General features: G+C 37.3%; 1 protein-coding gene across 1 annotated transcript in view; it reads left to right on the top strand.

The window, feature by feature from the left end:
* The first annotated feature begins 4,883 nt into the window (after positions 1–4,883).
* Positions 4,884–15,000, top strand: part of LOC135219174 (protein obstructor-E-like) — a 24,768-nt gene continuing 14,651 nt past the window's right edge. Inside the window, exon 1 of the mRNA XM_064255710.1 lies at positions 4,884–5,041. Coding sequence (XP_064111780.1) covers positions 5,002–5,041 — 40 coding nt within the window. The 5' untranslated portion in view covers positions 4,884–5,001. The remainder of the gene's footprint in view (positions 5,042–15,000) is intronic.

Here is a 15,000-nt window from a genome sequence, read left to right as displayed (position 1 = left end):
TGAAATAAATAGAATTTATTTTAATACTGAACAGTTAACTAGGAGTCCTAATAATCTCGCAGAGACATATCCAAAATTAATTTCTAGATTTTACCGAATAACTTTTATAGTTCTTCAAATACTGACATGAAAAATGATGAGTAAAGGAACCAAAATAGGGGAAACCCTAATTTTTCAATATTATGATTCGCGTCGAAATTTGTGACGCACTGTTTTGGGACATCTCAGGCAGTACACCGAACATGATTGCCTCTTAGATTGATACATTGCTCATACATAAAGTATTTTGTGATATACAGGGAAACACAATAGAAAATACAACTTTGCTGCAAAAGCAACTACATTTGATAAAAATGAGTAGGTAGGAGCAAACAGCTGTTTCCAGTAGCAGATTCTCTCTCTCTCTCTCTCTCTCTCTCTCTCTCTGATAAAAAATGCACAACATTGACGAGGTTCATACTTTGGAAATACTATTTGACAGAAGGATTCTTTTTGTAAAAATAATTCGGTGGTTTACCATTCAGAAGTCAGTCATATTATTCACCGTGACTTAGAACTTATGCAGTTTACACACATTACTTTAGCTGTGTTAATAATAATAAAAAAAGGAAATGATAACTAGAACTACAATATGGGAACATGAAATAGAAACAAAGATTGAGAATGACTCCCGCGGGAAACGATGACCCAGCCTCTTTAAAGATAGAAATGTACGGCAATACAATGAAGAATTTAGCCAGGAGAGAACTCGAAACTTTTGTAGCGGAAGGGAGGAAACAGTCAAGGAAAAAAAAAAAAAAAAACTTGTGAATACTGATGTCTACAGCAACTAAAAGTAGACTGATATACCAATGGGAGGAGGAGGAGGAGTAGCTTAATGTAGTACTAAATGGCATAGCGCTACAAAATTTTTCTGGTGAAATCGCCCTGAGCCTCAGCTGGACAATGCTGACCCAGCTCCAGTGATGAAAAAAAAGTGTCTAGAAATAAAAAAAAGAAATGGTAAATCAGTGAATACTATAACATTTTCCAATCTTCGCATTTGTATCATTTGAATTTCGCATGTTCTGCAACATCAGAGATTTGTTTTGGAGATTATCATTTAATTATTATTTATCCGCTCCCCAACGAGAGTCCCCAGATGAAGTTCGGTGGTGTAGTTGAACTATTATTCAGGAATGATATTAGTGATAAATCATATCCTATCCTAAGGTATTAATTCATCAGGAACTTTGTCTATGAATAAGTTGCGCAACCAAAATTGAGTCCGCGTAAATTGACGAAGAATCGTGCAATTCGTCTCGAAAAGTTTTGGGTACAGGTAATCAAATCTATCAAAGCCCCAAGCAGTATCAGGCGCTGCTTTCCAGAAGATTTTGTGATCCTCGGGCAATGATTTTTTTCACACCCATCTCTAAAAGATTACATTAAAAAAGTAAATTCTATAATCCATCTCTTTTTTTTTTTCTAGTAGCCTTATCTCATAAACTGATCTAATCAGAATCGTAGGTTGATGCAAAGAGAGAGAGAGAGAGAGAGAGAGAGAGAGAGAGAGAGCGCACGGTAAAATAGAGCACCGTATTTCAAGAAATGAAAAATTACCTACGACACAAAAAAACGAAATACCGTCTGGGTCTATGGGTGTGGTCTTCGAGTTCTAGTGGGGAAGGGGCTCCCTTGAAGAGGGTGAGGTCGCTGGGGGGTTGGGGAGCCGGGAGAAGGGACGGGGACATGATTGGTGGAGTAAATATTGGAACGGCGTTCCTTGAGGCGTTGGAACAACTCTGAAGGGCAGGAGAAAATCAGTGAAAATATTTTTGAGGGTCGGGTGGAATGCAAAGGACAAATGCAAGGATGCGTGAGAGACTTCGGATACTTTATAAGAGATGCCAAAGGCTTCCATATCTTCTAATACGAATGAAAAGAAATTTCCACCAATATATCACAGCAGTTTAAGCTTGTACTTTCTTTGCTGGAATGGCATGTTCAGTTGATACATGAATGAAGTATTAAGGCAATCGTGTACTGGAAGTGGGCAAGGAGTGGCACGCATTACGGCAAAGGGCTGTAGACCAGTGGGTACGTGACCTGCCCTAGAAAGAGAGAGAAAGAGAGGGAGAGCAGGACTTGCTCGAGTAAATGTGCTCCGTTTTCCGATTACTATATTATTGGTAATGCTCTCCTTTTCCCTGTCGCGGAACGACTGCAACTAATGCCACTTTCTGTCTTTGTTTTCTGCTCATGATAGGACCACACAGAGAGAGAGAGAGAGAGAGAGAGAGAGAGAGAGAGAGAGAGAGAGACGTTAAGGGAAAGGTAACTAAAAGGCGGTGTCAGGATGTGTTTTGCAATTGACGTCAGAGAGAGAGAGAGAGAGAGAGAGAGAGAGAGAGAGAGAGAGAGAGAATTTCTTCGTAAACATTCATATTTTGAAACGGAAATTACACAGCGAAATAACTGAAATAACTAAGGGTCATAATGGACGCAATAGGCTAAATATAAATAAAAAAATGCAGGCCTTTTCTTATTGTATTGTTTTTAGTATTATCGGAAATCAGGTCTCAAAAATGTTCTGAATTGACACTTGTCATAGTAACTACATATTTTATCACTTGTTATGTATCTGCGGTTGATTTCACGTGGAATCGGTAGTGCTTTAGTGGACTGGTCGGTATGGTGTTTGCGCGCCACCTCGTTGGCCGCGTGTTCGATTCTCGGGCTTTCCACTGAAGGATGAGAGACGTGTATTCCTGGTGATAGAAGTTCACTCTCGACGTGGTTCGGAAGTCACGTAAAGCCGTTGGTCCCGTTGCTGAATAACCACTGGTTCCATGCAACGTAAAAACACAATACAAACAAACAAACAGTCGTGGATTCGTCCTTCCGGAGAGAGTCGAACTTTTTCCCTCAGAGAAAATTGCCATTTAGTCGGATGATCTCATACAGGTTACCAGAAATATGCGGTGGGCTGAACGGAGGTCTTCCCTGCTGACTGAAATGATTACTTGCGTGGAAGATAACCCCCTGTAATATCTTTTCGCTGTTTATTTTCAGGATCCATGTCTACGAAAATTATATAACAAGCTTCAGAATCGCTTGCATCATTGCCACTTAAGGCTTCGTTCCCTGTTATCATTCGGTAACTCGCGCATTTCTCCTTTTAAAGGTATGCCGATTCTTCGAGCGTAATTACCATTAACATCGCTAAGTACCGCTGTCACTTATAAGTTGTTGTTCTGGGTTGGCTGTTCAACGGTTTTATTTACCTATTTATATCCATTATCCTGAATCAAAATGGTGTGTATATCTCTGATCTTTACCTTATGATTATGGCCATATTTTGGCAGTTGTTAAATGATGTTTCGTTTGGTTGGAGAGAGAGAGAGAGAGAGAGAGAGAGAGCGGCTGTATCAGGAACTTCCTTTCCTGTAAGTTTTCTCAAACCAAGCAAGCACAAGACCTGAGAGTTAAGCTCTTCATATTTATCCCCATAAAATCATTCAGGCAAAACCGCAATGTTATTATTTCCGTGATTCGAAATAGAATCTTAAAGTTTCCATTTTCCAAGATTTAGGTCGTTTGAGAAACACGAAGCAGCGACGTAATTGCAAGGTCTTTCGAAGGTTCGATTGGATTTATCTTCATAGACATCGATTCTTAATTGCAGATTACATCACTGATCAGTACCTCAATTATCTTTGCGCATCATTAATATCTTGTTATCTCGAATGGAGCGTAGTTTTAAAGATACTTTTCTTCTTCGTGATATTTTCTACTGTAAAGGATGCTTGCAGAAGTTTTACAATTTGTTTACATAATTGTAAGTTTAATATATATGACTTAACGTATGCATGTTTGTTTGTGGAGGTGGAAAGAGACCGATATAATATGATAAACTGTACAGAATATTTTCATTTTTTTCTGTTTCAACACACACACACACGCGCACATATATATATGTATGATATATATATACATTCAAATATATATAAGCGAATGTCTTAGTAAAGACGAAAGCGCTTGGATTTTCTGACTATCATTTTCCTGTGGTATTCGCTTATTTAATGAAGTCACGTGCATCTACTGTGATTTTTTAAGCAACACACACACATATATATGTATATATATATATATATATATATATATATATATATATATATATATATATATATACTGAATGCTTAAATATCGAATTCGCTATACTTTTAGAATAATTGACACCTCGAATGAATTATAATTGATACGCGCTTCTACCCCTGCCAGAATTGGAACATGAGCCTTTGGCTTGAAAACAACGATGAACTATCGACTTTAGCTATCTCTTGATAGCCGAATGGGCAAAGTCACCGTTAATAGCTGCATCTAAACCAAACAATTCGAATCTTGCCTCGGGTGGAGGCACTTATCAGTACCATTTCCCTTGGGTGCACGTTATTCTTATGTATAAATAAAATCACACACACATATAATGTGTATATATATATATATATATATATATATATTATATATATATATATATATATATAGGATAGAGAGAAGAGAGAGAGAGAGAGAGAGAGAGAGAGAGAGTGGATATTCTACGGTCCTTTGAATGTCATCGCCTGCCCACCCACGCCAAGTCTATTATCGTACTCCACGGGCAGCCTTGAATAGGTAATCACCTGTTACCTTATAGTTTCCCTCACCTGGAGTGACCTAGTCCAAGTACTTGTCCTGCACCCTGGCTCCCCCCAACCCCCCCCCCCCCCCACCCCCACCCCCCCTCTCCCCCCAACCCCCCCCCCCCCCCTCTCTCTCTCTCTCCTTCTCGCTCTCCTACATTTCTAATCCGCCCCCAACCACAATCTAATCCCCCATCCATGAAGCCACCCTTTCCATTTCCTGCCCCATCTCCGCGTCAGGGGGTAGAACTGTTGCCTCGAAGGATGGGCTGAAGTGGAGATCCTACAGAGGAGTCATTTCAGTTGTTCTCCGACCTCCGAGCTGTGCGCAACCCACAACATGAGGACTCTGGTGTACTTATTGGCTGGCCTGGCTGCCGGTGAGTATTTGCTTGTTCCTTGTTTGTCAACTCGTGACGTCATTCCGTCAGCATCGCATTGCACATTTTTTTTCGCGCGAATGAATGGAGGATGGTCCAGGTGGTTCCGTTAAGCAGTGGGCCTGGCGAAAACGATCGAACTTACATTTGGGGATCCTCTCTGACGTCTACGTCTTTGAATTTATGAAAGGCCGTGTCTGGGACGTGGAAGGATATTCCAGTGAGTGGATCTTCGACACCATAGAAGATCCACACACGGCCACTCATAATTACTTTTCCTTTCATTTCAACAGTCTGTTTCATTTGAAATAGGCTATTGAAATGAAAGGAAAAGTAATTATTCGCTTCATAAACTCACCAATACAGTATTATATTACTTACTTACAAAGTAATCATTTAAATTTGAACTTTGTTTAATCAAAATAGACACTTGAAGAAACATTCAGCATATAAAAAGTCAGTACAGATTTACCGCTATAAAGAAAAAATGTCGAAAATTGTTCATATGGAGGAGAAAGGTATATTATGTCAGAGTCGAGGAAAGTGAGAGTGAGGAGGCGCGATAGACTACCCTTCGCCCTCCTTACCCAGAACCACGCCAGACTCCCTCCTAATTCTCACATACCCTCGTACAACAGCGGCCTGCCGAAAAGAAGGGGGTTCGTGCTGGCATAAGGCCTAATCTAATGACAACAACCTCTTACAGGTTATATACTTAGAAACCGTAGAAATTATCGATGTTCAGGCCAACCGTTTTTATAAAAAGGAGTGAAGCTCGTTATGCCTCTGTAAATAGTAGTTAGTAATAGTATTGTTATAGGGAATTAGTATGTGCTCAGTTAGGACGTTTCAGCAACGGCGATTAGTCGGTCGTAATAGTAATAACGCTTAGATAGAAAATTTACAATAGTTTTTTTCGCATAATTTAGTAGGCTACATTCTGAAATAATTAACAAATCACAGAAAATTCATAATTGTTTTTTTTTCGCATAATGTAGTAGGCTACATTGCGAAATAATTAACAAATCACACAGTGTAAGTTTAATTTTTTTTTTTTACTTGCTGACGATCATAATTCAGAGTAAAATGCATATAAATACTTTCCCTCGGCACAGAGCGATGTTTGGCGAAGCCAAAAAGTATCCATAAAACGAAGAAGCAGGGAATATGCCTCCAAATGAGGAGCAGAAAGCGTAAACCAATTTTAAATCCTGAGGCTCCAGATGACAAATGGTATATAGATATATATACCTCCTGACCTCCCAACTCGCGCCATGCTCTAATCCACAGCCCAATGTATAAAAGTCTCTTCATGACTGGAATATAACAGCTGGAAGTGAAAGGAGAGAAGAAAGGAGTTTAAAGGATCAAAAAAAAAGAAGAAAAAAAAAAAAAAGCATAAGTCCTCGCTTAGATGGAGCGTGATCTGAAAGTGAAGCGTTTGTTGGGACGAATGAAAGTGAATCCATACAGACAGACTGACTTGTCAACATGCAACTTCATGCAGACACGCTTAGAAGACCATTTGCATGATCGCGTAGTACTCGCCACAGGCTTTTGTGCGTGTGTGTGTGTGTGTGTGTGTGTGTGTGTGTGTGTGTGTGTGTGTGTGTGTAAGAAGACCGAGACAGGTAGTACTGCCAGAAAGGTGTGCTACAATGAGCTGCTGTTTTATAGGGCGATGAGTGTGCTTCTCAAAAAACAGGAAAAAATATTAGGAAGTAAATAAATAAAAGAAACAGAACAGGATAGTTAGGTGGTCCAGTTATTAAAAAAAAAGGCAAAGATTCTGGAAGTGAATGGAGTTGTTCCAGGTAATTAAATCTAATCATACTAATTCGTAGAGAAATTTTGAACAACACATACGTACACAGTTAACAAACGATAAAAAAGCACGCCAGGTAGAGAATACATCTGCAGATGATACTTCAATTTAGAAAGTCTTACTAAAAACGCTTTGAATGCAAAAACGAGTGCTTCCTTTTTTGTGCAAGTGTTTCGCAAGGCGATAAAAGAAGCCGCTGCGACATGAGAGAGAGAGAGAGAGAGAGAGAGAGAGAGAGAGAGAGAGAGAGAGAGAGAGAGAGAGAGAGTTGATATTCAGGAATATCTAACATACCAGCACAAATATCCTGCGGAACAGAATTGTCTATTACAGTTCGGAATGAGAAATGTATATGCATTATCTTCTACTACTTTGAAGTACATAGAGTTTGAAGAAAATCCATTTATGAGTAATATTTTTAAAAATAACATTAATAGTGAAGTCAATAATAGTTAAGTCAATAATAGTTAAGTCAATAATAGTTAAGTCAATAACAGTCCCTGTAGCAGAGACAATGGGAAAGACAGTAATCTGACCCACTAAATAATACAGAAACAACTTTCCTCGAAGCTCAATACGGGTGTAAATCACGGTGCTTTTTTCCCCCTCATTTTTTCATGCATTTGCGTGCTTGTATTTGTGCATTCATGTACGCTTTCAGTACTCTTGCGTTTTCTGTGACTACCGACCAGTGTTAGTCTCAGCAATGGAAAATTTATGAATGATGTATATAATTTACGATAAAGTAACATTTATTGTACACGTTTGTGCAATAATATACAAATTTACAAATTGACACTGGTTCTCCATTCCATAGCAATTCGTCCATTGTGCAGTAATCATCTGTTTGAGTCGTATAGTTTATGAAAACTGGAATTACATCTGACGCAGTTAACAAACTATCAAATTGCAAAAACAAGGTTAAGGCAACATAAATAGTTGTAGACTTTCCCGAATTGCATTTAGTGAACACTGTAACATAGATCACTTGACTGCAATCCTAAGACCATTAATGAACGGCTTTACTTGTGTTCAGTGTGAGACGAAACTCCTGGTCGCCATTGTGGATTTCCTAACCCAAAGGGTTCACAACCTCTTCAAAAACATCTTTATTCTCCAGTATAGTGCAGTACGTTCCTTTATACATTCTGTGCCATCTATTGCAATAACAGCGGAATTCTGAGTGGCATCAAATGAAGTAGACCGGATATAGCATAGTATTTTCTTTTTCATACAGCTAGATTACCATATTAAGATTGCAGCCCCCCCCACCCCCCCCCCCCCCCCCCCCAACCCTCCCGCTCTTCTCGTTTACTGCAAATGGCAGATTATTCCACTAACCTCCAGAAAACGTAGTTAGAACAACTGTAAAAACTCTTCAGTCTAATTCAAATTTTCCGGTTAGTCAGTTTCATTTATTACGCATGTCTATAATCTTTGAATAACTCAATTCTCTTCTTCTTCTTCTTCTTCTTCTTCTTCTTCTTCTTCTTCAAAAGGCATGGAATGAGAGCTCCTGCTCTTGGAATGTGTTTTTTCCTTGTATCAACAATTAAAACTGCGGATATTATTCAGTAATTTTGTAATGAATGATGTTTTATTATTGTTGTATACGAACCTGTTATTATTATTTATTATTATTATTATTATTATTATTATTATTATTATTATTATTATTATTATTATTGTCGGTGTTATTATTACCTTGTTTTAATTTTGCCGGCAAGTTTTGCCGTATGATTGGTCATTTCTTTCGAAATGAGCCGATCATAAAGGCATGTCCTTATCATCTCTGTCGGTGTATTATGAACCAATGAAATTCCTTCAAGTAATGTAATTCCAAACACACTCATATTTTTTTGCGGTCGGGCTAAACTGATTAAACGACAGACTGATTTAAGGTCATGTGCCAAGTCTGTCTGTCGACTACACTAGCGATAAGCATTTATCAAGATGACATTTCTTGTGGAACATAAAATTTTTCATAATGTATAATTTTCTATGAAAACAGATGCAATTATGTGTAAGTATATACGTATAAGTATATATTTTATATATATGTATATATATATATATATATATATATATATATATATATATATATATATATATATATATATATATATATATATATATACACTATACATGTAACTAATTTAATCGTGAACTGATGTGTAAAAATTGTCTTGTTTCCTCTCTAATGACAAATCAGTGATCTATCTGCCAAGATGAAGGAAAAACAAGACAGGGTTTACCCTTGTAAACCTCAAAATAATAAATAAATAATAATAATAAATAAATAATAATAATAAAATAATAATAAATAATAATGTATATATTTGTGTTGATAGTAAAATTCCTTGAAAAGGTTATCGAAGACATTATCAGCCTCGAAATTCAGTTTAATCCCTAAACAGTTAAGTGAAAACGGAGAATTATTTGGATCGAGATACGACAAGAAGGAACAGGGATGTTCTCCTTGAACTTTGTTCCAGTTCTCGAAAGTTAAGTGACCAATCCAGAAGGGTGGGGGCAAACGCACGCATCAACTAATAGGATTCCGGCGACAGACAGGCAGACGGCAACGACTGGAACTGTCCACGCGAGCACCCACATAGACATTTTTTACCCGAACATTTTAAGCAGTTTTTTTTCCCAACAAGGTTGGCTTCATTCAACACAACTGTCATTGTCACATCCCCATATTTTAACTGCTGAATATGGGATGAATCCTATGTGAAGTAAAATTTAATCGTGAACTGATGTGTAAAAATTGTCTTGTTTCCTCTAATGATAAATCAGTGATCTATCTGCAAGATGAAGAAAAACAAGACAGGTTTACTTGTAACCTCAAAATAATAATAATAATAATAATAATAATAATAATAATGTATTATATTTGTTTGTTGATAGTTAAAATTCCTTGAAAAGGTTATCGAAGGACATTATCAGCCTCGAAATTCCAGTTTAATCCCTAAAACCAGTTAAGTGAAAAACGGAGAATTATTTGGATCGAGATACGACAAGAAGGAACAGGGATGTTCTCCTTGAACTTTGTTCCAGTTCTCGAAAGTTAAGTGACCAATCCAGAGGGGCAACGCACGCATCAACTAATAGGATTCCGGCGACAGACAGGCAGACGGCGACGACTGGAACTGTCACACGCGAGCACCCACATAGACATTTTTTTACCCGAACATTTAAGCAGTTTTTTTCCCAACAAGGGTTGGCTTCATTCAACACAATTGTCATTGTCACATCCCCATATTTTAACTGCTGAATATGGGATGAATCCTATGTGAAGTAAAAATTTCCAAAGCATCAGTCACTTCACACATACGTCTATATAAGTGTATGTTATATGTATATATATATATATATATATATATATATATATATATATATATATATATATATATATATATATATATATATACTGTATATATATATATTATATAGTATGTATATATATATATATATATATATATATATATATATATATATATATACGTGTGTGTGTGTCCATAAATAAGTTGTTTGTGTGTGTGCATCTATATGTATGTTTGTGTGAATGGGTTACGGGAGGCGACAAGCGAATGTACTGTATATAAAGCAGGTTGGTGAAAGCCAGCGAATGAATGAATGAGAGTCAATGAAAGAAAGCAGAACGCATCATTAATTAATCATGACTTCTACGAGACGTGGGCTCCCATTAATAACAAATTTATGAATGGGTATCAGTTGCAGAAGTATAAAAGAGAGAAATCGGCTCTTATATCAAAGAAGCCCAATAATATATTGTTTGACTTGTAGGTAAACTGGTTAGTTGAATGAATAGTCATCAGTGGCTTAAATGCACAAAATGATAAAACTTCAGATACTTATAACTAGTAAACCGTGACATTACTCGCATCTGGCTTTGCCCTTTCTGCAAGTCGTTATATGAGCATTCACCTGTTCTGTGATAAGTTGCGTGAGGAAACTTTAAAGAAAATTTGATTTTTTCCACTTTCCTTACCATTCGTCCTGCTCGAAGAAGACTCTTCCATTTTTAAATGGTAGATGATATATACAGAGCAGTGTTCATATTGACTTATGCATTACTATTTTTTTCTATTACGGTTTTACAAGGACCCCCGTTCATATGGACGGAGTGTGACAGGTAATAACTTGTAAGCAAGCTACTATAGAACCGTCAGGGAACTATATATATATATATATATATATATATATATATATATATATATATATATATATATATATATATATATATATGAACAATAAATATATATATATCTATATATATATATATATATATATATATATATATATATATATATGTATAATATATGTTATATATATATATATATATATATATATATATATATATATATATATTATATATATATATATATATATGGAATACACGTGAAAAAAGCAAATGAAAGGGTCTAAGCAACTTAACCAATTCACGGCTACGAAATTGGCTACGGGGCACTACACCTCATTTCAATTTTCACCCTTCCCTTCAAGTCGACCTCCGGAGGCCTCGCAGGGCCCTTGCCGCTGCCCACCTACGCTTCCGCAGCATTTCCATTACACCATCATCCCTTGAGTGCTAAAACCTTCCAGATCACCCGTCATATATCCCCCAGGGGTCCCTTCGTTCCTCGGTCGACATTCCTAACTGTGTATACCTGGGAGAACGAAAGTGAAAACGAGAGAGAGAGAGAGAGAGAGAGAGAGAGAGAGAGACGTTAGTTGATCTTGGATTGACCTGGGCTAAATCGCGGTATATTTCTATTCTAAAAGTTTGCTTTATTACAAAGAGTTTTCAATAAAATCTGTTGTTGACATATACCGGGATCGATACTCTTAACAGTAATGCACAGGCAGAAAGATATGCTATGCTTTCATATTGCAAAGGTAAATGATTAAATCAAATGTAGCTCAGTGAAGACGCAGGCAAAAAGCTAACATTTTTGTAATAAGTCTGTAAAGGGAATATCGAGGCCCCACATTTGCAACAACCTTATAATTCAGTCCTGTGACGTTTCTTTAATTTCATTACTAATATTTTCTTCACTTCCTCTGTAGTATCCTCAATGAACAATAGTTTTCCAGGCACTTCTCTGGAAGATTTCTTCATAAGGTTGCTGTCATGAGAGACGTGTGGGGAAAATGATACGTTTCGTACCTGTAATTGTTACTCCGTCAATCGTACACGCTCATTTGCGTTCTTGTGTTTTTGTTTTATTGTTTCTCTGTCTTCCTGTCTGTCCCTTGCCAGATAAGAAGTTTCACAGAGGAGAAGCAAATGCATATATACGCTACTTGTTCTGTAAATTACCACCACCTTTACAATTCAAACAAGATTGTCATTAGAAAGCAAAGCCACTAATGGAACCTAGCCTGGTACTAGACAGGGCAAGGTTCTCTGACGACGCGATCACTGAATACTTGAAGGTTAACTAAGGGTGAAATCTCTGAGGAGAGTAGCCGATTGATGGGGCTGGTGGGGTCGATGAGGAGTTGAGGGAGCGGATTGTGGGCCAGAAGATGTGTTGGCAATCACGTCTAGACATCAGCGGGACTCTGCCAAGCGTCATACGAAGATGGATTGTGAAATTGTCTTGGCTTGCTCTGTGGTTTATTGGCCTGGATAATTTTTTCAATTGGTTTTAATTTTCTGCAATTTTCTTTTAGGATACTTTTTATAATACTAGTATTAGCAAATAATAATAATAATAATACGAAAAAATATGATATTAATATGATACTGATAACAAATGCGTTAATTAAGAAAGTATCAGAAACTAATGGATATGCGATTTTAAATGCATAGTCATTTTTGTAGAATAAACTCCGTTGATGAAATAGCTCAGCCGTTATTAATTCTTGGCATGTGTAAGTTACAGGAATGACGTAACACGTATTGCTGCGATTTTCATCGTAATGCAATCATTTATTGCAGCGCTCAAAAAGCTAGTCTAAATTTTATTAATATGATGCATAAATTAACTAACGCCAGTTTGGAAATCTTGTTCTCTTCGCGAACTTGCAGAGCGAACGGTAAGATAAATTCATTCATTTGTCCCTTCGTTTCTTTTGATATTAGGGGCGGATGCTTAGTCGGCATACTCTTACTGAATCCTCACATCCACCCAGCTGATCATCCACGCACGCGAGCATACACATACCTATGTATATCTTCACCCACGTACATAATCATATATGACCACGCACACACACCTTAAGTTCATACGCCTACACAAACAATTACCCATATACTCACGGATATTTACCCATACTTCGTGCAGCATTACCATATATATACGTGTATTGTTCACTTAAATTGAAGTATACTTTCATCTGTATTACATTTACCTATACCTACACACTACGACGCACGCAAACATTAATCTTCCTTAACTCAAGCACATGTATATTTACCAAACATGTGTAAACAAATTACCTTTCTATTCTTCTGTTCAAGCCCGACCCACACACACACACACACACACATACACATACACATTGACTCCCACATTTACATGCGCCCACTTAAATCAGCGTCTGAATACTGACACTCCTATATTTACATCTTCCCCACAAGCTTACGTGCTAAGCCAAGGCCTTCTTCCTCCTCCATCTGGCTGCTGCCTCAAACGCTCTTCTGACATTCACACCAGTGAATGAACTTCGCCCTCCAACCACCAAGGCTCCGCAGTCTCTGCAGAGAGAGAGAGAGAGAGAGAGAGAGAGAGAGAGAGAGGTCAGGGAAAGGGGTATACGATTTAGTCCCGAGTTCGGAAAACGCCTCCGAGAGCTCGAAAGTCCAAAGGTTGAGCGTGAGGCGGCCGTCGCCTTTGTTTCTTTGGCTTTTCTGCATTCTGCGAAATACCTTCGTATTATTGTTTCAAAACCCCTCTCGCCTTTCATGAATTTTCTGTAGTTTTTTAATTATAAAATATTTAAGGAAAATAGAACGTCATCTTTTTTTAAAAATCGCTCAGTAAAGACGCTTTTTTCTATATAATTAATTATTATTATAATAATAATGGTGAAAGTTTGTTCCGTAATCATTTCAATGAAGTCTGCCCTTTAAGAAAAATTTCTCTTCCAAGAAGGGAATAAAACTGACCCATATGTGGAACTGTCCACTCTCTGTCTTTACCCACAAAACACACCGCGATTCGCTCATTAGCGCTATTTATCCAACCAACAATCATAATTGTTGCTTTTTATCCGAGAAAAATCGATATCCATTCTTCATCAGCCACGGATGCAAAAGCATTACAAAACCACTGCTTAAAGTTTAAAAGTCATAATGGCGTAATGTTACGAGGAGCTGAAGATGAAATATACTAAAACTCCTTCGGGCTATTTACGAGTTGACCACAGACCGGTCATTAACCATTGCATCATTTGCGGTAATGATTCCCTTGAATCGGTGGTAATTATAGCGAGTTTCTTATAACGATTCAAAATTTTCTTGTTGATTTTTTTTAAAAGGAAAACATTTAAAGATGAATGAAATAGGTCAGGCTTAAACACTAGAATTGGTTTAGCTCTGTGAAGCTTGGCATGGCTGGAAGCAGTTATGGTGAATATTTCCTTAGTGTTGAAAACTCTTATCCTATGATTTTAGGGAGCAGTTCATTGACTATTCAGAGAGAGAGAGAGAGAGAGAGAGAGAGAGAGAGAGAGAGAGAGAGAGAGAGAGAGAGAGAGAGAGGTTCCTTCACCTAATTGTAGTAAATAATTTTCTCGCGCAGACTCATGAACAGTGACAAAGTGCACGAGATAGCATGAGATTACTCTACTTTAGTCATAAGAGCCGAGAGTTAAGTGCTCTCCCAAGTATAGTAAAATATCAAAATAGGAAATGAACGAGCAGATTGGAGAATCTAGGGAAATCTGAGACTAAATAATAGCTAGTATTAAGCGACAGTGTTGTCTGGGTTTCTATTGAAAGACAAATGTTTCTCGAATGTTCAGTAATGAATTACTGAAATAACAGCAAGTATTTTGCAGATCTTCCAAGGATTTTTAATCCGTATACCGGAGCGGATAAGATTGTGGCTAAAATAAAACTCTTAAAAACTGTTAGATTATGAGAGTGACAGAAGCC

This window comes from Macrobrachium nipponense, chromosome 1, assembly GCF_015104395.2.
Source record: "Macrobrachium nipponense isolate FS-2020 chromosome 1, ASM1510439v2, whole genome shotgun sequence".
Taxonomy (NCBI): Eukaryota; Metazoa; Arthropoda; class Malacostraca; order Decapoda; family Palaemonidae; genus Macrobrachium; species Macrobrachium nipponense.
The sequence above is the reverse complement of the archived record's forward strand: the minus strand, read 5'-3'. Positions and strand labels throughout refer to the sequence as shown.